The sequence below is a fragment of the Selaginella moellendorffii genome, unplaced genomic scaffold (assembly GCF_000143415.4).
Source record: "Selaginella moellendorffii unplaced genomic scaffold, v1.0 SELMOscaffold_9, whole genome shotgun sequence".
Classification (NCBI taxonomy): domain Eukaryota; kingdom Viridiplantae; phylum Streptophyta; class Lycopodiopsida; order Selaginellales; family Selaginellaceae; genus Selaginella; species Selaginella moellendorffii.
The window spans coordinates 2,724,571-2,742,685 of NW_003314270.1; the positions used below are offsets into that span (position 1 = coordinate 2,724,571).

An 18,115-nucleotide genomic window follows, 5' to 3' on the forward strand; every position below is an offset into this window, starting at 1 on the left:
GGGAAAGACAAGAGAGAGAAGAGCTTCACACTCAAGGTCTCATTTTTTCTCTTGAGTCTTTCGATTTTCTCTCGAGCAAACGCGGCAAGCAGGAAGAGGTCTCATGGGTCTACAGGGAGAAGTAAGATTGAGCGATCTCAAAGTGAAAGTCCACAAGATCTCGACGGTGGTTCCAGCCGGAGAGACCGAGCAATGCACGCTCTTCATGTCCAACATCGACCAGGTACTGGCTTACTACGTCGAGACGGTCTACTTCTACGACAAGGGGGGTGACGCCGCGGCGGAACTTCTCCAGGAGGCGCTTGGGAGAGTTCTCGTCCCCTACCATTTCCTGGCTGGGAGATTCAAGCTCAATCCCAAGCTGGGGAGGATGGAGCTGGAATGCAACCGCGAAGGAGTCTCCTTTGCTGCCGCGAGCTGCGAGCTGCGAGTCTCGGATCTGGGCGATATCAGTGTTCCAAATCCGCTCTTCCGCAATCTCGTTCTCCTTCCGGACGAAGGCAAGGCTCTCAACGATGCTCCTCTCATCACAATCCAGGTTCGTTCCTTGTTTTTCTAGCGTTTGTTCTTGGTTCTTCCTTGGATAGAGCTTGGTTTCTTTGGGTGTTGAAATGCAGTTAATGCATGATGATCGTTTGGTTGCTGGCTTTACACTTTTTTATGCGGTGGTTTTCTGTTCTTGCCAGGCATCTCTTTTGCATTGCAGGACCGCATTTAATATCAGCGTGCTTGGATTCTTTACTCGTGAATTTTCTAGTCGTGACTCTTGATCTTTCCTTCGCGTTTTTACGTGAATTCTTGGACTTTGCGTCAGTGCTTGACCGATCTCGACTAAAAAATCCATTTTTTTTTCTTTCCACACTCCAGGTGACCAAGTTTTCGTGCGGTGGCTTCGCAATGGGCGTCTACATGAGCCACGCATCGCTCGACGGCATCGGCGCGCTCGAGTTCTTCATGAACTACTGCTCGGTTGCCCGCGGCGATGGAATGCAAGTCATCCCAAAGCCGGACCGGACGATGCTCGCCGCTCGCTCGCCACCGCAAGTAACTTTCGACCACACCGAGTACGTGAAGCTCAGCGATCTCATGGCCGCCGCCGCTGCCGCCAAGGCCACCGCCTTCACCACCCCGGACTCCGCCAACGCCGCCACCCGAGCCCCACAAAAGCACGTCTACAAGAGCTTCTCCTTCACTCCCGACCGGATCGCCCAGCTCAAGAAGGCCGTCCTCGATGAATCCACCGCGACGATCGACAAGTGTTCTTCGTTCGAGGTGATCGTCGCCCATCTCTGGCAGGCGAGAACTCGGGCCGTGGAGATGGATCCCGACTCGCCCTCCAAGCTCTTCTTCGCGGTGGACATTCGCAACAAGGTAGATCCTCCGCTGCCAAAGGGATTCGCCGGGAATGGCGTCCTCTCGGCGCCTTGCGTGAAAACTCTCGCGCGGGACGTCCGCGAGAACTCGCTGGGCTACTGCGTACGGAAGGTCCAGGAGGCCATCGCCGCGGTGACCGACGAGTACGTACGGTCGTCCATCGACCACGGGGAGCTCTACCGCGGCGTGCCGGCGCTCCACGGTGGGATATTCATCTCCCCGTGGTGGAAGATCCCCTTCCAGGAGCTCGACTTTGGGTGGGGGCGGCCGCTCTACGCGGGGCCCGTGGTAAACGACCGGGTAGAATTTGTTTTACTGCTCCACAATGGTAAACAGGATGGCGGGCTCAATGCATACCTGGCGCTGGAGCCGGCGGAGATGGACAAGTTTGAGAAGCTCCTCCAAGTTTAGCGAGGAAAGCATCTGGGCCGTTGGATCGTTTGCCTTTAAATTGAAAGGAAAAATAGGAAAATGGTTTTTTATCGGACGGTGGACGGCCTCTCCGATGTGAAGCCCATCCCGACCGTCGGATTTGTTTCTTAAACCTCTCTTTGTTTCAAGCTTTTGGCTATGGCGTCCCCATCGTCGCTGTACGCCGATCTCCGTGGCGCTCGAGCGGCGCCCGCATTGCCGTCGCAAATTTCTTCCTCCTCCTCCTCGGCCGTGGCGTTTCCTCTGCGCGCGCGGATCGGTGGATCGCTGAGCGTTTCTTCGTCGTCGATCGGACGCAGGGATCTTGGGATTGGCAAATGTAGCAGCGCAGGAGAGGCGGCGAATGTGGACATCAAGCAAGTGCCGATCGAGAAGAGTGAGTGGTTTTTCCCTCTCGATTGTCGATACTTCCCTTTGCATGTCCTTGTTTTCATGCTCTTTGGATCAGGGTTTGAAGAATTTCCTTCTGTGCTGGACATCAACAAGATCCGGGACATTCTTCCTCACAGGTACAGTGTTTATACTGTCCTTGGCATTTGTATCTCTCTTGTTTGGCTCTTGTTTTTTCATTTGATCTCTCCTGTTTTGCTCGTAGATATCCATTTTTGCTAGTAGACAGAGTGATCGAGTATCAACCCGGTGTCACGGCAGTAGGGATTAAAAACGTGACGATCAATGACAATTTCTTCCCCGGCCACTTTCCGGAGAGACCGATCATGCCTGGAGTTCTCATGGTTGAGGTAGAAAACGATGAGACAGAGAATTTTCTTGCGTAGTTCTAATACGTTCATGCTTTTAAATCTTCTGTCCAGGCAATGGCTCAAGTTGGTGGACTCGTGATGCTCAAGCCCGAAGCTGGCGGCTCCAAGGAGATTTTTTTCTTTGCGGGCGTGGACAAGGTCCGGTTCCGCAAGCCAGTGATCGCCGGTGACACTCTGGTGATGAGGATGAACCTCGTCAAGTTCCAGAAGCGATTTGGCATCGTCAAGATGGAAGGCAAGGCCTATGTTGGCAAGAATGTGGTTTGCGAGGGGGAATTCACCTTGGCAATGGCATCATCAGACGATGAAGCAACCAGCAAATGAGGTTTGGGCTTCTTTTTGCTTTCGGAGCTCATAATCAAGTTTTACACGATATTATTCTACGTTTGAATGTAAATGATAAAGATGGTCAAGCTATTGTCTGCTAGCTCCATCGATCTTATGTTCGATCTTATGCTCTTTAGTTGAACCTTGGAAAATTTAAAACACCGCCGAAGCTTTGTCTAGTCCCAAATGTTCTTCCCTGTAATGTCGACTGATATTTCCCCATCAATTACTCGGAGTAGGACCCAAATTGCGACGCATAATAACAAACACTGCTTAATATGCAAATTACCAAGTAGATTCCAAGCTGCACAACACGTTTGCATGCCTTGTTTGAATGATCCTCCCATTGCATTTCTTTCAACACTGGAGTTTTTTCTCAATAAAAGACTAGACTTGGTCTTGAGAATTTTAGGATGTGCTTGACCAGTAAATGCACCACAATGTCATACGTTGACTCCTGCAATTCTCAAGCCAGATTATGTGGTCAAAGAATGTTTGCTACTCGTTTTGCTTGGCTCTACGTTTATGCTTCCGCTTGATCACACATTATAACACGTCTTTTTCCTTTGTTAAGTTTAGGAAACTAGAATACGCGGCTATCCTTTTTGGATGCAAGTCTCAATCGAAATAGACGTATTTATAATATACAAGACAACAATTCTGCCATACGCGACCCCATGCTCGTCCTCGTCAGAATTGGACGGCCAGACCTTCTATAAAGAAGAAGACAAGGCAAATCCAGCATAGCAATCCAGAATCCCTTTAGCCAGTGCTCTCAGTGATCTACCACGAGCAATATTGCAAGTTTGGGTTAATACCGAATTCACAGCAGTGCTACTTCGATCTATCCATTCTATGGTATCTATGGCCTATCCAAAGGACAAGATTGCCTTCTTGTATATCCACACAGAGAGTGGCGAGCTTGCCTTCATGTCACAGTCTGCGTTGCAATATGTCCCAGTTACCGGCACCCGGAGTGATTTCACGTTTTCTTCCATTGTTGCAAGCAGCAATGCAGAAGATTTAGAGGAGGTCAAGAAAGGCACACGCTCCATTGCTCCGGAGATGAACAGGTACACCATTTCCATGATTGGAGTTGATTCACGCACTTCATGGGAAGCCACAGTCTATGAGAGATACATTGGCAATGGTTTCGAGGGTGTGGTTTTCACCCAGGATCCCAGCCAGGGCACTCTTCAGGAGGCTAGCGAGATGAGTTATCTGGCCTCTCTCCTGCTGGAAAACAGCGTCATGACCAGGGATTGTCTCCTGGAGCCCTTCACTTCACACACACCTCAAGAGGTGGACGACATCACCTCCCAAGTTGTGGACATCATCGAGAAGAATTACATCCACTTTCCAAACCACGACCAGTGGTTCACCAGTGGGGGCAAGCAGAGGTTTGCCGACAAGTTGAGGTACCACGTCGCAAGAAACATTCCGCTCGAGTTCATCTTGCCGGCTTTTCCTGTCAAGTCGTGTAATCCTGACAAGACACTGGGAATGTGCCCGGACAAAGCCGAGGAGCTGGCCATTCATTCCATGAAGATCGTGGCCGATCTCATCAAGGCAGTATACCCTCCAGGCGTGCACTACAACGTCGTCTCGGATGGCCATGTCTTCTCCGATCTCGTCGGCTCTGACGATGCTGCTGTGGAGTCTTATGGCGAGATGTTTTCGGACATGGCACACAACTTGTATCCCGGCTTGGTCAGTTTCTTCCGCCTGGATGAGTTTCTGCTGGACAACCACAGCGAGGACAGCATTACGAAGCTTATATCCAACACCACCGTGGAACATCCCGTTGCTACCGAGCTCACCGCCAATGCAGAGAATGCCAGGCGAGCTCTCATGTGCTTGTTTGGATGTGACGAGTCAACTGTCACCAAGGAGATCAAGGATGACCCGGAGACTCGCAATCTTTATCGTGGCTTCTCCAGATTCATGCTCGAGGACTTGTACGAACACAAGAGCTGCAAGAACCTTCCGTCAAAGTCGGCCAAGAAGAAGCTGTGTAGCCAGGTTGCCTTCCTCATGATCCTCAGGAACCGTGCCTTCTCGGCCATGGTGGAGTGGCTCTTCCCGTTGCAGCTGCGCATCTCCATCCACCCACATCCAAACAGAGGCCCCAAGTATGGCATCAACATCATTCATTCCTCTCTAGTGGCAGCACAGCGGTCCTCCGAGGAAAAAAACTTCCACATCCCAACCCCATGGCACAATACGGTGGTGGAGCTGGCGGATGGCAAGTTCATGCTGCTGCATTCCAAAGTCATCCGAGGTTCAAGTGTGCATGCTGGAGAAATGGCATGCGAGCAACTCCAGTTGAGTCAACAGTTGCTTCTCAAGCGTGAAGGCTATAGAATGATGCTGATGAGATATCCAGATGGCAGACCCAGCCACTACAAGCAAGTCTGCGTCTGCTAAGTTGCTGTTTGATTCTTTCAAGGCTTTGGGTAAATTTCCCAAGTCTAAGCCCATTCTTTTAATAAAAAATGAGTACATACCATTTTTTCTTTACTATCCTTACTGGATCTAGCAGCGTTGTCTTTGGGAGTGTGAGGTCCAACTGAAACGTTAAAGATCTTGTATTGCATCATAAGATCCAGATCTCAATCTCTTTATTTACGCTCGAATCACAATCCAATGTGCATTTTTAAGATTCAAAGGCGGCCGCCTTTTAGGTCATACCAATCCTTTAATCGCCATGACTGTGTGGAGAGCGGTCGAGAGTGGTGACTTGGTCGTGAGCGAGGAGCTCTCGTCCTTGAGAAAGATGTATGATGTGGGTTTTGAGCTTGGAAAGGGAGGGCAAGGCACTGTACACCTTGTAAGCTTTAGAATGGGTGGTAAGTTGCTAGCGGCTAAGAGCTTCGAGAGATCGGGTGAGAGAGAGAAGGAAATCATGCTCAAACTCAATGGTTGCCATGGTACACTAGAGATCTACGACATGGTCGAGGAGGAGCTCAAGGGCCGCTGGTGGGGATCCCTAATCTTGGAGCTCTGCTCGTGCACGCTCCGGGACAGGCTAAAGATGGTGGGGAGGCTGGCGGATGGCGAGGCGGCGTTTGTGACCGAGAGCCTGGCCGAGACGCTGAGGGAGATGCACAACCTTGGGGTGGTGCACAGGGATATGAAGCTGGAAAACGTTTTGCTGACGCATCCAGCGCAACCTTACGAGGTGAAGCTGTCTGACTTTGGGGTTGCGACTGACCTGCACCACCTTTGTGGCACCCCTGGGTATATGTCGCCAGATGTTCTCAGGGCTGGTGAGGGCGGATGGCCGAAATACTACACTCAAGCGGTGGACGTCTGGGGGCTCGGACTCATTCTATATGAGCTCCTTAGCGGAAGGGTGGCCTTCCCTGAATACCACTCTGATTATGTGGAGTTATTGCTGAAAAGCGTGGACAATGTGGAGTTTGCATTGGATTGGAGTGATGTGACGAGCGAGGCAAAGGATTTGATCATGGGGATGTTGGAGGTTTATCCGAGCCGGAGGCTGACGGTGGAGCAAGTGCTTGGTCACCCCTGGATCGTGAACAACACCAGCGAGCTGCTTACCAGGAACTTGATTTGCAAGATTATGTAAGAACAAGACAGAAAGAAACTGTATGTACATTATACATTATCATGTAAAATGTACATAGCAGAATGGATTCCATGTAGTAAGAACAAGACAAAGCTATAATCTATTTAACGATTCTTCCGTAATCATTCTTTCGATGATTGTATGTACATTTGTTTCATTTCTTCTCCGTTGCAACGCCAACGACGACGTTGCTCACCTGTTATCAAGCATCCTCGTTACATTGGTCGCAGGATCAAAACGCACGGACGTACCAGTTTTCCACTCTCGTCAATCGTCATCGGGTTTTCAACGACGACTGTCTGAGGCTGTGGTCGAGGCTGCGGCTGCACAAGCAACAAGAACAGCAAATCATTCTCGAGAAACTGCAAGGAATAGTTACCAATTCCTGAGTTTGGAGCAGCGGCATGTATGGAGGAGGCGTGTGCGGCGGGAAAGGAAACCTCACATTGCTCATCTGTTGGAGAGAAAGATCAGAGAAAAACACACCGATGGAAAGGATCCTTACAGTGATTGGTGTGATGTATTGGCACAAAGCGCATTTCACCGATTGTGCTCCGAACGCATAAACAAGCGTTGTGCTGCATCCTCCACAGTTTACGTGCGCTATCTGGTTCGCTGCGAGGAAGAGAAAAGATATCTCAAGGACTGGAAAAATCTACGAACTTAACTTACCATCCATTGCAACGTTTACTGTGTGGCAGCACGAGCACTGAACGCTCGTCGCTCCACGGATGTAGAGAAGCAAAGTCCGACATCCTCCACACACAAGTTGTGCCATCTCTGGTCCTGGACGTTCACAACTAGAAACCCAGACATCCGCAATCAAAAGGAGGAAGAGGAACATACCTTGCGGTGAAACTGGTGTGATGCAGCTACACAGAGCACACCGGACGTTGGTTGCTCCATGTGGATATATGAGAAGTGTTCTACAGCCACTGCAAATCAACTGGCTTTGAGCACCTGGAAGAAGTTACATCAGCTCACTATTCTATCAATGATTCAGTACTATAGACAGTGATAACTATTTTATCAAGCAATGAAAGTAACAAGAACTCTTCTATCAGGGAACGAAAGTAGCAAGAGCTAAGAACAATTCTACCAAGCAATGCAAGTAACAAGAACTCTTCTATCAGGCAACGAAAGTAGCAAGAGCTAAAAACTAGTCTACCAGTAGAAATAGAAGGAATGACATTAGTTCTATCGATCGAGAACAATGAACAAACCTGGAAGAGGAAGGAATGGGAGAAGAGGAGGATGTGATGGATATGGCGCGATAGGAGCGGGCAGAGAAGGCGGCGTCCATGGATTGCTCCTGATCAAGCTGCTGCTGCTGCTAGAACCAGCCAAATTGTTGGCGGCGCTGGTATCAGCTTCAGCAGGCGATCCAGACGGCGCCGCCGAGCTCCCCAATCCCGCCCCTCCCTGCGCCGCTACTAGCACCACCGCGGCAGCCTCATTCTGATCCGGTGGCGGAGGCGCGTCGCCCCCGCCTCCAGCGATCAACGCACTGTTGCCGCCGAGCATCTTCCTCGCGAATCATTATCCTCTGGAGAAATACAGCGAGAGAGATGAATGGAGGTGGAATCACAGCGCGCTAGGGCGGTAGAGACCTTGGAAGAAATCCTCGCGCATTGCTCATCATTGCTAGGGTTCTTGGGCAGCCGTTGAAATCTCCTTTTTCGCTACTTGCTGACGTGTCCTTCTTTAGTCTAAATCTCATGTTCTTTCTTACATTCCTGTCTTATAATCTAGTGTCCAGTGCATCTGGACACTACCACTACACTGGGTTTATTTAGGGTTCTTCCTCGCGATGGAAGGCGATGGCGCATTGCGAGCGATCATCTACAATCGGGGCAGCTTGCGCCTTCTTGACCAGGTGTGGATTGGATGCGAGCGACACTAAGCCCGAAATTCTCTGTTTTCTTGGCAGAGGGAGCTCCCTTTCAAGATTGTGTACCTCGATGTGAACGATTCGGGCACTGGATGGTTAAAATTGATGATTCTTTCCGCGAGGGATCTCTGATTGAGGTGTGATTTTGGCAGGAAAGCAATCAAAGATATGGTTGTTCGTGGAGCTCCTGCGATTGCCATTGCCGCAGCGTTGTCTTTGGCTGTGGAGGTCCACAATCTTCGCCCTGGCGAGGTCACGACTCCGCAAGACGCTCACCTCCTTTTGCGGAAGCGTCTCGACTATTTGGTTTCGAGGTACGTATGATTCATTGTTCCTTCCTTTTTTCCACTTTGGAATCCTTCTTTTTCTTTTGTAGCCGACCAACAGCCGTCAATCTCGCGGATGCCGCAGAGAAACTTAAGAGAGTGGCTTCAGTGGCAGCTAGTACCGATAATGCTAGCGCACAGGATGTGTTCCAGGTACTCGAGCACTTTGTCCATCCACATTGTGATCCATCCATGGATGCAGGCATACATTGAAGCCGCGGAGGCTTTTCTCGAAGAAGACGTCTCTTCCAACAAAGCGATTGGGGACTACGGCTCGGCGTTTCTTCTCAATGGAGCTGACGAGTCTCGCAAGCTGGCTGTTCTAACGCATTGCAATACTGGGAGGTGAGAACGACCTCTTTTGTGTGTTTTACGTAGCACTTTCTTACTTTCCTGCAGTCTTGCTACTGCCGGGTATGGGACAGCTCTGGGAGTCATTAGAGCTTTACACTCGCAGAACCGCTTGCATACGGCATTTTGTACAGAAACAAGGCCGTACAACCAGGTGCGAAAGACGTCTCGTAGAACTTTGTATTGGTGGTAATCGATAATTAGCAGGGATCGCGATTGACAGCCTTTGAGCTGGTGCACGACAATATCCCCGCCGTGCTCGTTGCAGACTCTGCAGCAGCGTCGCTTCAATCTTCCGGGCGTGTGGATGCTGTCATAGTTGGCGCTGATAGAGTTGCGGCGAATGGTAAGGCCTAGCATTGTGTTTCATCTCCGTGATTTTTTGTTTCTTCAGGTGATACCGCAAATAAGATTGGAACGTACAGTCTGGCCGTGTCTGCCTCGCGCCACGGGATACCGTTTCTCGTAGCAGCGCCATTGACTTCGGTGGATTTGTCTATCTCGTCCGGCGACCAGATTTCTATCGAGGAGAGGTCAGCTTTGGAACTGACTCATACTCAGGGTGGACAAGGACATCGAGTTGCTGCCGAGGGAATATCGGTGTGGAATCCGGCGTTTGATGTAACACCAGCAGCCTTGATCTCGGCCATCATAACTGATAAGGTACATGTCACCCGCCATGCAACTAAAGCGAAAGTGATGTTTTGCTACGTGCAGGGTGTCATTACGAAAGCTGATGAATCCGGCACCTTTGACATTCCTGCATTTGTGAAGAGCTTAGCAACAACCGCTCCCGGAAAAGCCACCACTTTTCGTCCCCTGAGCGAGAACACTGTGGCAGATTACGTGCAAAGTGTTTCGCACCTTGCGAAGCGACTTGGGGGTAGTAAACAAGACTGGGCGGTTAAAGAAGTTGGAGATGGCAATCTCAACTTTGTCTACATTGTTACGGGTGCAAGCGGCTCTTTCGTCTTAAAACAGGTAAGATTTATCGCAGCATTCATCCATTACAATGGCTCTTGTTTTCTCCATCCACAGGCCCTTCCTTATGTACGATGTGTTGGCGATAGCTGGCCATTGTCACTGGAGCGTGCTTATTTTGAAGTTACGGCTTTGCAAGAGCACGGAAAGCACTGCCCAGAACACGTCCCGGAAGTGTATCACTTCGACCACCCGATGGCATTGTTTGCAATGCGCTATCTAGCGCCGCCGCATATCATTTTGCGGAAAGGACTAATCGCTGGAACGAAGTATCCCTTACTGGCGGAACACATGTCGGACTACATGGCCAGGACGTTGTTCAACACTTCGCTTCTGGCAACTTCTACAACTGAACACAAGGCGGCAGGTTATATCCTCGTTTTTTTTTTTTCCATTCACCTTGGAATCACGTCGTCATGTGCAGTCGCCAAGTTCTGTGGGAACGTCGAGCTTTGCAGATTGACAGAACAGGTGGTCTTCACGGAGCCGTATATGATCGCGTCAAACAATCACTGGACAACACCTCAGCTAGATGAGGACGCTAAGTCCATCCGCGAAGATGATTATTTAAAGCTCGAGATTGCCTCGCTGAAGTCCAAGTAAGCCTTTCGTGCTTTCTTTTGCACAGCACCTACATTCATTCTGCTGTTGTTTGCAGGTTTTGTGAAAAGTCACAAGCATTGATTCATGGAGACTTACACACGGGATCAGTGATGGTCACTCAGGAGTCGACACAAGTGATTGATCCAGAGTTCGCATTCTACGGGCCAATGGGGTTTGACATTGGAGCCTTTCTCGGGAACCTTGCTCTTGCGTACTTTTCACAAGACGGTCATACGTCTGACAACAGCAATAGAGATGTAAGTCACTGCTCAAACTTGCAAGGCCTTTAACGCAAACGTCCACCGCTTTTTCAGGAATACAAAGAATGGATATTGAAAGTTCTACAGGATACCTGGAATTTATTCAAAGAGAAGTTCCTTCTCTTGTGGACAGACAAATCCCAGAGGATGGGCGACGCATATCCGGCGGGCGTTTACACGTCGCTTGAGACTCATAAACTGGCCCAGAAGATTTATCTCAGGGACTTGTTCGAAGATACGCTGGGTTTTGCCGGGGCAAAGATGATAAGGTAACAACAATAAGTTCTTTCGTATTGTTAACGTAAACTTTGTGCGAGCAGGAGAATCGTGGGCATTGCACACGTGGAAGATTTCGAATCGATCGAAAACCCAGAGTTGCGGTCACAATGTGAAAGACGCGCGTTAAATTTTGCCAAGGACTTGCTCAAGACGAGGTCCAAGCTCGCGTCAATTGAGGAAGTAATTCAGCTTATCAGAAAAGTGTGAGATAACAATCATACAATCAAACTCCCAACGTACTCAGCTTTCCTGAAAATAAGCCGAAAATCGAAATAAGAAACAGTTGAGAACTTCAAGCGTGGTGATTCACTTACCAGCTTAATTATATTTAGTGGAAGAGAAAATTTACTTTGCGTAAAGCACGTCTTCCCAAGGATGTCTGTAGAGTGGCTGTTTTAATCTCTTTTGATCGAAGGTATGCCTGGCAAAGCACGCGTTGTAAAAATGTGAAAGAAAAGAAGAATCAGCCATACCCGATCAAGCCGATAGTCCTAGCAAGAACAAAAAGTCCGTTGAGGTATCCGATTCCTACGATCTCATCTATTTCCTGCTGGCTGAACATCGCGCAGCTCGCGAGAAGATCTAAGAAGAGCGAGCCAATGGCACCGTCCACGTTGAGCACCAAGTTGTTCGACTTGGATAGTGTGTAACTCTCGACACGAACTGCATACTCCATGTACTTGACCGACGGAAAGAAAGTTCGGCCATAGTGCTGGAGTAGCTCAACCCTCTTGTCACGATTGTCACCTCTCTTAATTCTGCAGGTATGAAGTATAAGAGATCATATATTTCGAGAAACAACGGCAAGTACCTGTGACCAATCCCTGGTACACGAATTCCTTTCTTTTTCATGGACTCCACGAAGTCATATGGTGTCAAGTTCTGTAGAACACGCACTGTGACGAAAAAATAGAAGAAGAGAGGGTTCCACCTTGTCGTAAGCATCTTTGAAGTAGCGGGCTGCATCATCAATAGCTCCGCCAAAACGAGGTCCTATTGTAAGAAGGCCTGCACAAGCAAATAGTTGTAAAAATACAAATGAAGGAGTCACACGAACCTGAGACTAGAGATGATACTAGATCCTTGCCAGCACGGGAAGTTACAATCGTATTGTGCGCGCCAGAAACGCAAGGACCATGGTCTGCACAGAGGATGATACACATCTGCAAAATTTGAACGAAGATTTAAACGCGAGTCTACAAAGACATAACATGCCTCAATGAATTTTGTGCAGTATTTTGGAAGGCTTCTCTTGAACCAGAGCAACGATATTACGTCACCAAGGCCATAGTCCTTTTCAATGATTGTGGAAATTTGTACACCAGCGTAAGTTGGTTCATCACCTTCAGGAATAACAGGCGGACTATTAGCTCTTTGGCCTTCCATAATTCCTAACGAACCTCTGTCATCGCAGATTGTAGAGACAATGTGCGTCGGAGCTCGAACTTTTCCGTTCTTCACAGCAACATGAAGATCTTCCGGCACGGTTGGCGGTTTTGGCTCGGGAGCGGGAACAATTGTCTGGTTCGAAACCTGAGATATGGACAACAATGCGTAGGATTTGGGATCAGAAATAGTACTTGAGAAATACCAGTTTGTCGTATACGCCTTTGACGGCACTTTCCAATCCTTCGTATGACGTAGGCACAATTGCACCGGCCTCTTGAAGGGCCTTATTCTTTCCCTGTGCTGATTCCATATCACCACCGCTCTTAGCACCCTACAAACGCGAAAGAATGGCGGTGACGTAAAGGAGAATCGGTCTTGAAGCACTTACGGCATGTCCAAATTGCACTTCTGACTTGAAGAGTTTGGCACAGGTTCCACTGACCCACGCGACGACAGGTTTCGTCACTTTGCCTTGCTTCAATGCCTCAACCAAAGAATACTCGTCCCTTCCGCCTAATTCTCCAAGCACTACGATCATCTTGATCTGTAAGGAGCAAAATCAAACACAAACACAGCAACCTTTATGATCGTCTGCTAACCTGGGGGATGTTGTTAAATCGTAGTACATGATCTGAGAGAGTTGACCCAGGATAAACATCCCCACCGATAGCGATTCCTGAACAAAAACTAGATTTCGTCAAACTCAATGCAAACTCAAACTCAAATGCTTGATAGACATACCTTCATAAAGTCCATCAGTTACACGCGCTATGACATTGTACATCTCGTTAGACATGCCACCCTGTGAAAAGAAAAGTCGTTGTCAATCAGAGGAAAGATCCATTTTTCCAAATCATTTTACCGATTTTGAGACGAAACCAACTGATCCGGGCCTGTAGAGTTTGGACTGGATTATGTTCTCTAAGGTACCAGCCGTGTCTCCGATTTTGAAAGCTCCGGCTTGGATGCCTCCCACTGTAGCAGGACCAATCACAACCTGAGTATAATCCATTCCATCAGAAACAAACAAACGAAAAAAAACAGGAAGTTTTGGTTACTACTTTGTGATTTAAGGCAGCAAACGCAATGAGCTTCTTTGTGTCAGCTTCCGGAACTCCTTCCGCGATAATCACGATCACACGAATTGTAGACTGCTTCAGAGCGTCCATGGACGACTGAAAGGCACTGCAAGAGCCAAGAGGAAGTAAAGACCAACCAAGGAACCAAAAAACAGATCGATCACCTTCTAAACGATGCAAAATTGATGAACACATCCGCCACTGGATGAGCTCTACACGCAGCTTGAACACTAGAAGAAAGAACCAAGAAACTAATCCACAATGTGATCCATCCAATCCGAAGTTACATACCTCCCATAGACAGGAACAGCGATCTCTTCTTGCCCGAAGAAGAGCTTCTGGAATCCATCCGATCCGGGATTGACAATGCCGGCCACGGAAGGAATCTCGCGGCCTGGAAAGAAATCGAATGAGAGATCGATGGACAAGCGAGAGAATTCTCGAGCCGCAGGACATTACCGCACAAGAAATCGTAGTCGAGCATTCGCTGCACGGGGCTCTGCTTGTAGTTGTAGAAGAGCGCCTGCGTCGTCCGCGAGAAGAGCTGCCCCGTCGCCATGGGAGCTAGCTAGGGCAATACGATCCCTCCCCCGCCCCAAAGCGCGCTCGCGACTCGCGAGTCACGCAATTCGAGATCCCAGACCTAAAAACTGTATCGCATTCTCGCGAATTCGAGCTTTATAAGAGCGATTCTCGCGAGTGACGCCAAACGCATGCTTGTATACCAGCCCGTCAAAATGGTACGAAAGAAGGGTCTCCGGCTCGATTCCAGAGAGCTACCTATAGAGGAGCTACCTTTAGGGTTCTTGAGTAGGGGTAAAGAGGATCCCTCTTGTAGGTAGTGCGCTGTCGAGGTATCCGGGAGGGGCGTGAATTCGTCACGCAGCAGCTCTACATTTTTCGATCTCTAGGGTTTCTCGAGCAGGGAAGGAGCCATGTCGGCATACGCAGAATCTTATCAGCCGGCGGTGACGCATTTCTGCCACGGGTGTAATCTCTCGGTGCGCGCAGTGACCACGGACGATGTGATCTGCCCGTTTTGCCAGGGGGGTTTTGTGGAGGAAATCTCTAGCGATGAGGAAATTCCGGTGGCCGCAAGCACGAATTCCGCCCCTGGCAGCGCCGCTCCTCCTCCTCCTCCTCCTCCTCCGCCAGGGCCAGGATCCACAGCGCCTGAATATCCACCCAGAGTTATTCCACAGCGCCATATGTTTATCCAAACGCTGACAGCCTTGATGCAAGGTTCTTCAATCTTTTTTTTTTTGGTTTTCTTCCACGCATTGTTTACGCTTTTCTTTGCTTTGCCTTTTCCCAGGTGGTGGAGTTGGGAACGTAGAGTTCGTTGTAGACCATGGCGGCAACCAGGGTTTCGCTGTCGACAATGGCGCCAACCCGGGCTCCAACCCGGGCTCGCGCCGCACGTTTGGCAACTTTGGGGACTACTTCTTTGGTGCAGATTATGATCACCTTCTCCAGCAGCTTGCCGAGAATGATTTGAACCGCTACGGCACTCCGCCCGCGTCCAAGACAGCAGTGGAAGGCATGCCGACTATGAAGATCACAGACGAGCACCTGGCCCAGGATTCCGCTCCGTGTGCGGTTTGCAAAGACGAATTTGAGTTGGGAACAGAGGTCCGCGAGATGCCGTGCAAGCATTTGTACCACCCGGACTGTATACTTCCTTGGCTCAAGCAGCATAACTCATGTCCGGTGTGCCGGTTTGAGTTAGCGACGGATGATGCAGATTATAACCAAGCTCGGATGCCTGGAGCTGCTGGCAGTGGCGGAGGAGGTGGTCGCAGGGGCCGAGAATTTCTCCGGGGCCATCCGTATCGGGTCCCCGTGCCTCCATGGTTATTGGGGAGTGAAGCGTCTGGGTCTGGGGGTGGCGAGGAATATGATAGCTTGCGGGATGTGGATTAAGCTCTTGATTTCATCTGATTGTTTTTTCCTACAGCACCTAGCTGCAGCAGCAATGTTTCATTTCTTACATTTGGCACAAGAGGGACACTATAAATGTAAATTGCATCTGTCAAACGAGGATCTTCTTCTCCTAGTGTTATCTGCATTCTACTTGTTGAGAAGGTAAGAGGTTTGTGAGGGTGGCAGTCTTTGTACACTGTCAAGAGCCTTCTGGTTATACTACTTTCGAGCCTTCTTCTTTCCCTTCTCCGTGACATCCCAAGCAGCAGAGCACAGCTTCTGCTGCAATTGCCGCTTCTCCGTGGGAGGCTTGAAGTTGAAACAGCCTGGAAGGAAGCCATCAAACCACAAAAGAGTGAGAACAAGATGGATGAATCTCCAAGCTTTTACTGTGATCACCTGTGTCCGAGGGAGTCTCCTTAAAACCATCAAGGATTGCAATGATGCCTCCGTCCTGCAACGAAGAGGAGAAGCCAGTTCGGGAACCAAGAGGATCAAGACGCAGCCTTACCTTGTCGTGAGCTATGGTCTGATTTCTCCAGTACGCCAGTGGAGGTACAAGCAGCCTTCCTGTAAATGTTCTAGAGCCGTCACCGAAATGATCCAGCTTTTAGTCAAGAGCGCTTACCACTCCTGGAAGTCTTCAAACCATAAGCCTCGATCACCTCGTCTTGCTTCACACGGGACGCTGGCAGCGGCGGGGGCACATTCTGCGAACACATCAAGTCAGGGACATGCACAAGGAAAAGATTGGACTTACGGAGGAGCGCTTTGGTCTCCGCTTGGTACGTTTCGACTGGGCAGTAGACGCCCCGGCCTCAATCTGGTTGTTAGTGCCAGAGACCACCTGCTGTTTCATACTATCCTGTCCCACTTCTTGAGGAGTAGCAAGAAACTCTGATCCTGGTTGCTCAGTTTGCTCACGAGCCTCTTTATCTTCCTCGATAGAGCTCGGCTCTCCCGAGTCCACTGGAGGTGGTGGCGGAGCTTCCGCTTCCTCCTGTGGAAGCTTGTTCTTCCTAGGCCGGCCACGCTTTCCTGACGGCTTCGACAAGGGCCTCTTCCGTCCCCTCGCCGGTGATGGCTTTATGCTCTTCCGCTGCTCGGCAGTGGTGTCGTTGTTTTCAACCACGGACTCGGCCCGGGCCTCGATGGTATCTCTCGGCTTTGGGCTCGGCGGCTTCTCGGAACCTGGCCCTTCGTGGACTTCAGCAGCCACGGTATGTTCCGGAGATCCGGCACCTGCTTGTTTCAGAGTAAGTTCTGCCACTGTACGTTCTCGAGTTTCTGTTCCCACGTCTTGTTCTCGCTCAGTCCCGAAAAGTTCCTCCACGATGGCTTCGGCAGCAACATCAGCCTCACTTTCGGCAACCGGTTCTTTGCAAGTAATCTCTGCAACAGTAGCCACCTCATTCTGGACCTCAGTCACTACTATAATAGGTTCTGTGTCGCCATGAGCAACGGTAGTCTTCGTCTCCACACTTGGTTCTTTGCTGACCACTTGTGTTTCTGTTGTTGGTGATGCGGCTTGACTCTCACTCGCAGCTGCCCCTTTGCTGCTACAGGGACTTGATCCCCCGAGCGAGCGCTTAGTGTCGCCGACTTTCTTGGTCATTCTCGAGACTTCGGTGTCGTCTTGGAGAACTCTCTCCCACGTACACGGGAAACCAGAATAGAATATATCAGCGACCTGAAATTCGCAGTAAGAACCAAGTGAAGAAACAGCCAAACTAGACCAGCTTACCCAGGCTGAAAACCCATTGGCAATAGTTGTTTCCTCGTCCATGGACCCCATCAAACGAACCTCAACTCCATCACAAGTTTTCAGTCTGCTCTTGTCAGTGCGCTTGGCAATCGGGCCAGTCTTTACGAATTCCGAGTCCATCCTAAAGCATAGAATGCTCAACAAGTATCCCGATAGCAAATGAAGAACTTACCCGTACTGAAAGCCACCCAAGGCTACTTGCAACCTTCCGGACGTAGTGTCGGATTCTTCGAGCTTGATAAGAAACCATTTGTGCAGAACGATCTGGAAAGAACGATAGAACAACTCAAAAACAAGCAAAGAGAAAACCGGACGACAAAAAAGAGGAAACCAGAGCTTTCCACAACCAAACTCTCCCTGGAATTTTTTAGAACCCCTCCTATCTCCTCTCTTCTTAAACAAACCCACTCAAACAAGCAAAATCTCCCAGACCAAACCTGGTTCTCCGGTCGATATCTCGGCATGGAGCACGGCCATCGCCACAAAGAAGCCCTGTCGCCGGTACTACAAGGAGGAGACTCCACTGCGATGTCCCTCCGCAGCGTCATCTCCCGCTTGAGCGGCGTGGCCGGGAAGAGCATCCCACCACCGCCGCAGCCACTCCAGTGCCCAGATTCCGCCGCCGCTCCTCCCGCCTCGCAAAAGAATTTGTGCGATTTGCCCCTGTACTCGTGCTTCGTGACGCACGAGTGGCAGGAGCAAGCCTGCTGCTGTCGCGGATCCATGGATCTCCGCGACGGGATCATAGCGCGCGCGCGCCCGCCCCTGCTCTTCACTAAAAC

General features: G+C 49.8%; 9 protein-coding genes across 13 annotated transcripts; 6 read left to right on the forward strand and 3 right to left on the reverse strand.

Annotated features, from left to right (window-relative positions):
• Positions 1-6: 6 nt before the first annotated feature.
• Positions 7-1,856, forward strand: LOC9633340 (omega-hydroxypalmitate O-feruloyl transferase). The gene is made up of 2 exons (XM_002967708.2): positions 7-538; positions 868-1,856. Exons 1-2 carry the CDS (start codon positions 104-106, stop codon positions 1,783-1,785), a joined length of 1,353 nt encoding a protein of 450 aa, XP_002967754.1. The 5' UTR covers positions 7-103; the 3' UTR covers positions 1,786-1,856.
• On the forward strand, positions 1,788-3,019 carry LOC9633341 (3-hydroxyacyl-[acyl-carrier-protein] dehydratase FabZ). Its single transcript, XM_002967709.2, has 4 exons — positions 1,788-2,182; positions 2,255-2,315; positions 2,402-2,546; positions 2,619-3,019. The coding sequence occupies exons 1-4, from the start codon at positions 1,945-1,947 to the stop codon at positions 2,889-2,891; spliced, it is 717 nt and encodes a 238-aa protein (XP_002967755.2). The 5' UTR covers positions 1,788-1,944; the 3' UTR covers positions 2,892-3,019.
• A 739-nt stretch (positions 3,020-3,758) lies between these two features.
• LOC9633342 (spore wall maturation protein DIT1) lies at positions 3,759-5,321 on the forward strand. The gene has a single exon (XM_002967710.2). It carries the CDS (start codon positions 3,759-3,761, stop codon positions 5,319-5,321), a length of 1,563 nt encoding a protein of 520 aa, XP_002967756.2.
• Positions 5,322-5,601: 280 nt separating this feature from the next.
• Positions 5,602-6,486, forward strand: LOC9633343 (serine/threonine-protein kinase PEPKR2). The gene has a single exon (XM_002967711.2). It carries the CDS (start codon positions 5,602-5,604, stop codon positions 6,484-6,486), a length of 885 nt encoding a protein of 294 aa, XP_002967757.2.
• A 14-nt stretch (positions 6,487-6,500) lies between these two features.
• LOC9633344 (protein LSD1) lies at positions 6,501-8,121 on the reverse strand. Of its 3 annotated transcripts, none has more exons than XM_002967974.2 (7): positions 7,710-8,121; positions 7,333-7,446; positions 7,159-7,272; positions 6,992-7,101; positions 6,866-6,940; positions 6,738-6,809; positions 6,501-6,682 (listed from the first exon to the last, which is right to left on the reverse strand). In XM_002967974.2, the coding sequence occupies exons 1-7, from the start codon at positions 8,008-8,010 to the stop codon at positions 6,641-6,643; spliced, it is 828 nt and encodes a 275-aa protein (XP_002968020.2). In that variant the 5' UTR covers positions 8,011-8,121; the 3' UTR covers positions 6,501-6,640. The 3 variants fall into 3 exon arrangements, with proteins under 3 accessions (XP_002968020.2, XP_024528461.1, XP_024528460.1); XM_024672693.1 differs by having other exon boundaries at positions 7,159-7,446; positions 7,710-8,032; positions 8,097-8,119; XM_024672692.1 differs by having other exon boundaries at positions 7,159-7,446.
• Positions 8,122-8,232: 111 nt separating this feature from the next.
• Positions 8,233-11,486, forward strand: LOC9631108 (methylthioribose kinase). Its single transcript, XM_024672409.1, has 14 exons — positions 8,233-8,362; positions 8,417-8,472; positions 8,530-8,691; positions 8,754-8,856; positions 8,906-9,048; positions 9,103-9,208; positions 9,262-9,400; positions 9,449-9,717; positions 9,772-10,035; positions 10,093-10,402; positions 10,460-10,634; positions 10,694-10,895; positions 10,953-11,167; positions 11,219-11,486. The coding sequence occupies exons 1-14, from the start codon at positions 8,297-8,299 to the stop codon at positions 11,382-11,384; spliced, it is 2,376 nt and encodes a 791-aa protein (XP_024528177.1). The 5' UTR covers positions 8,233-8,296; the 3' UTR covers positions 11,385-11,486.
• Positions 11,331-14,315, reverse strand: LOC9633346 (ATP-citrate synthase beta chain protein 1). Of its 2 annotated transcripts, none has more exons than XM_024672411.1 (17): positions 14,105-14,315; positions 13,937-14,039; positions 13,810-13,875; positions 13,628-13,751; positions 13,429-13,563; positions 13,308-13,368; positions 13,166-13,242; positions 12,955-13,110; positions 12,769-12,897; positions 12,578-12,710; positions 12,393-12,520; positions 12,235-12,340; positions 12,109-12,185; positions 11,989-12,059; positions 11,651-11,935; positions 11,492-11,598; positions 11,331-11,426 (listed from the first exon to the last, which is right to left on the reverse strand). In XM_024672411.1, exons 1-16 carry the CDS (start codon positions 14,202-14,204, stop codon positions 11,523-11,525), a joined length of 1,827 nt encoding a protein of 608 aa, XP_024528179.1. In that variant the 5' UTR covers positions 14,205-14,315; the 3' UTR covers positions 11,331-11,426; positions 11,492-11,522. The 2 variants fall into 2 exon arrangements, with proteins under 2 accessions (XP_024528179.1, XP_024528178.1); XM_024672410.1 differs by having other exon boundaries at positions 13,810-13,896.
• A 146-nt stretch (positions 14,316-14,461) lies between these two features.
• On the forward strand, positions 14,462-15,699 carry LOC112345521 (E3 ubiquitin-protein ligase RING1-like). The gene is made up of 2 exons (XM_024672415.1): positions 14,462-14,887; positions 14,961-15,699. Exons 1-2 carry the CDS (start codon positions 14,581-14,583, stop codon positions 15,566-15,568), a joined length of 915 nt encoding a protein of 304 aa, XP_024528183.1. The 5' UTR covers positions 14,462-14,580; the 3' UTR covers positions 15,569-15,699.
• On the reverse strand, positions 15,590-18,105 carry LOC112345520. Of its 2 annotated transcripts, none has more exons than XM_024672414.1 (8): positions 17,771-18,105; positions 17,506-17,597; positions 17,313-17,454; positions 16,329-17,258; positions 16,197-16,278; positions 16,080-16,138; positions 15,968-16,022; positions 15,590-15,894 (listed from the first exon to the last, which is right to left on the reverse strand). In XM_024672414.1, exons 1-8 carry the CDS (start codon positions 18,077-18,079, stop codon positions 15,788-15,790), a joined length of 1,776 nt encoding a protein of 591 aa, XP_024528182.1. In that variant the 5' UTR covers positions 18,080-18,105; the 3' UTR covers positions 15,590-15,787. The 2 variants fall into 2 exon arrangements, 1 of the variants encoding a protein (XP_024528182.1); XR_002992075.1 differs by having other exon boundaries at positions 15,833-15,894; positions 16,080-16,149.
• Positions 18,106-18,115: the final 10 nt, after the last annotated feature.

Bases quoted from the DNA above. Each gene is read 5' to 3' on its own strand.
- LOC9633340 (XM_002967708.2), top strand. From the start codon at position 104: ATGGGTCTACAGGGAGAAGTAAGATTGAGCGATCTCAAAGTGAAAGTC. The intron at 539-867 runs GTTCGTTCCTTG...TCCACACTCCAG, and splicing joins CTCCTCTCATCACAATCCAG to GTGACCAAGTTTTCGTGCGG.
- LOC9633341 (XM_002967709.2), top strand. From the start codon at position 1,945: ATGGCGTCCCCATCGTCGCTGTACGCCGATCTCCGTGGCGCTCGAGCG. The intron at 2,183-2,254 runs GTGAGTGGTTTT...TCTTTGGATCAG, and splicing joins GCAAGTGCCGATCGAGAAGA to GGTTTGAAGAATTTCCTTCT. The intron at 2,316-2,401 runs GTACAGTGTTTA...TTTTGCTCGTAG, and splicing joins CGGGACATTCTTCCTCACAG to ATATCCATTTTTGCTAGTAG.
- LOC9633342 (XM_002967710.2), top strand. From the start codon at position 3,759: ATGGCCTATCCAAAGGACAAGATTGCCTTCTTGTATATCCACACAGAG.
- LOC9633343 (XM_002967711.2), top strand. From the start codon at position 5,602: ATGACTGTGTGGAGAGCGGTCGAGAGTGGTGACTTGGTCGTGAGCGAG.
- LOC9633344 (XM_024672692.1), bottom strand. From the start codon at position 8,010: ATGCTCGGCGGCAACAGTGCGTTGATCGCTGGAGGCGGGGGCGACGCG. The intron at 7,447-7,709 runs GTTTGTTCATTG...AACTTCTTCCAG, and splicing joins CCCATTCCTTCCTCTTCCAG to GTGCTCAAAGCCAGTTGATT. The intron at 6,683-6,737 runs GTACGTCCGTGC...GCTTGATAACAG, and splicing joins TTGACGAGAGTGGAAAACTG to GTGAGCAACGTCGTCGTTGG.
- LOC9631108 (XM_024672409.1), top strand. From the start codon at position 8,297: ATGGAAGGCGATGGCGCATTGCGAGCGATCATCTACAATCGGGGCAGC. The intron at 10,403-10,459 runs GTTATATCCTCG...CGTCATGTGCAG, and splicing joins AACTGAACACAAGGCGGCAG to TCGCCAAGTTCTGTGGGAAC. The intron at 10,635-10,693 runs GTAAGCCTTTCG...TGTTGTTTGCAG, and splicing joins ATTGCCTCGCTGAAGTCCAA to GTTTTGTGAAAAGTCACAAG.
- LOC9633346 (XM_024672410.1), bottom strand. From the start codon at position 14,204: ATGGCGACGGGGCAGCTCTTCTCGCGGACGACGCAGGCGCTCTTCTAC. The intron at 13,369-13,428 runs GTAAAATGATTT...TTCTTTTCACAG, and splicing joins TTGGTTTCGTCTCAAAATCG to GGTGGCATGTCTAACGAGAT. The intron at 11,599-11,650 runs GTATGGCTGATT...GTGCTTTGCCAG, and splicing joins AGGACTATCGGCTTGATCGG to GCATACCTTCGATCAAAAGA.
- LOC112345521 (XM_024672415.1), top strand. From the start codon at position 14,581: ATGTCGGCATACGCAGAATCTTATCAGCCGGCGGTGACGCATTTCTGC. The intron at 14,888-14,960 runs GTTCTTCAATCT...GCCTTTTCCCAG, and splicing joins GCTGACAGCCTTGATGCAAG to GTGGTGGAGTTGGGAACGTA.
- LOC112345520 (XM_024672414.1), bottom strand. From the start codon at position 18,079: ATGATCCCGTCGCGGAGATCCATGGATCCGCGACAGCAGCAGGCTTGC. The intron at 17,455-17,505 runs GTAAGTTCTTCA...TCTATGCTTTAG, and splicing joins TTGGGTGGCTTTCAGTACGG to GATGGACTCGGAATTCGTAA. The intron at 15,895-15,967 runs GTGATCACAGTA...GCTTCCTTCCAG, and splicing joins GGAGACTCCCTCGGACACAG to GCTGTTTCAACTTCAAGCCT.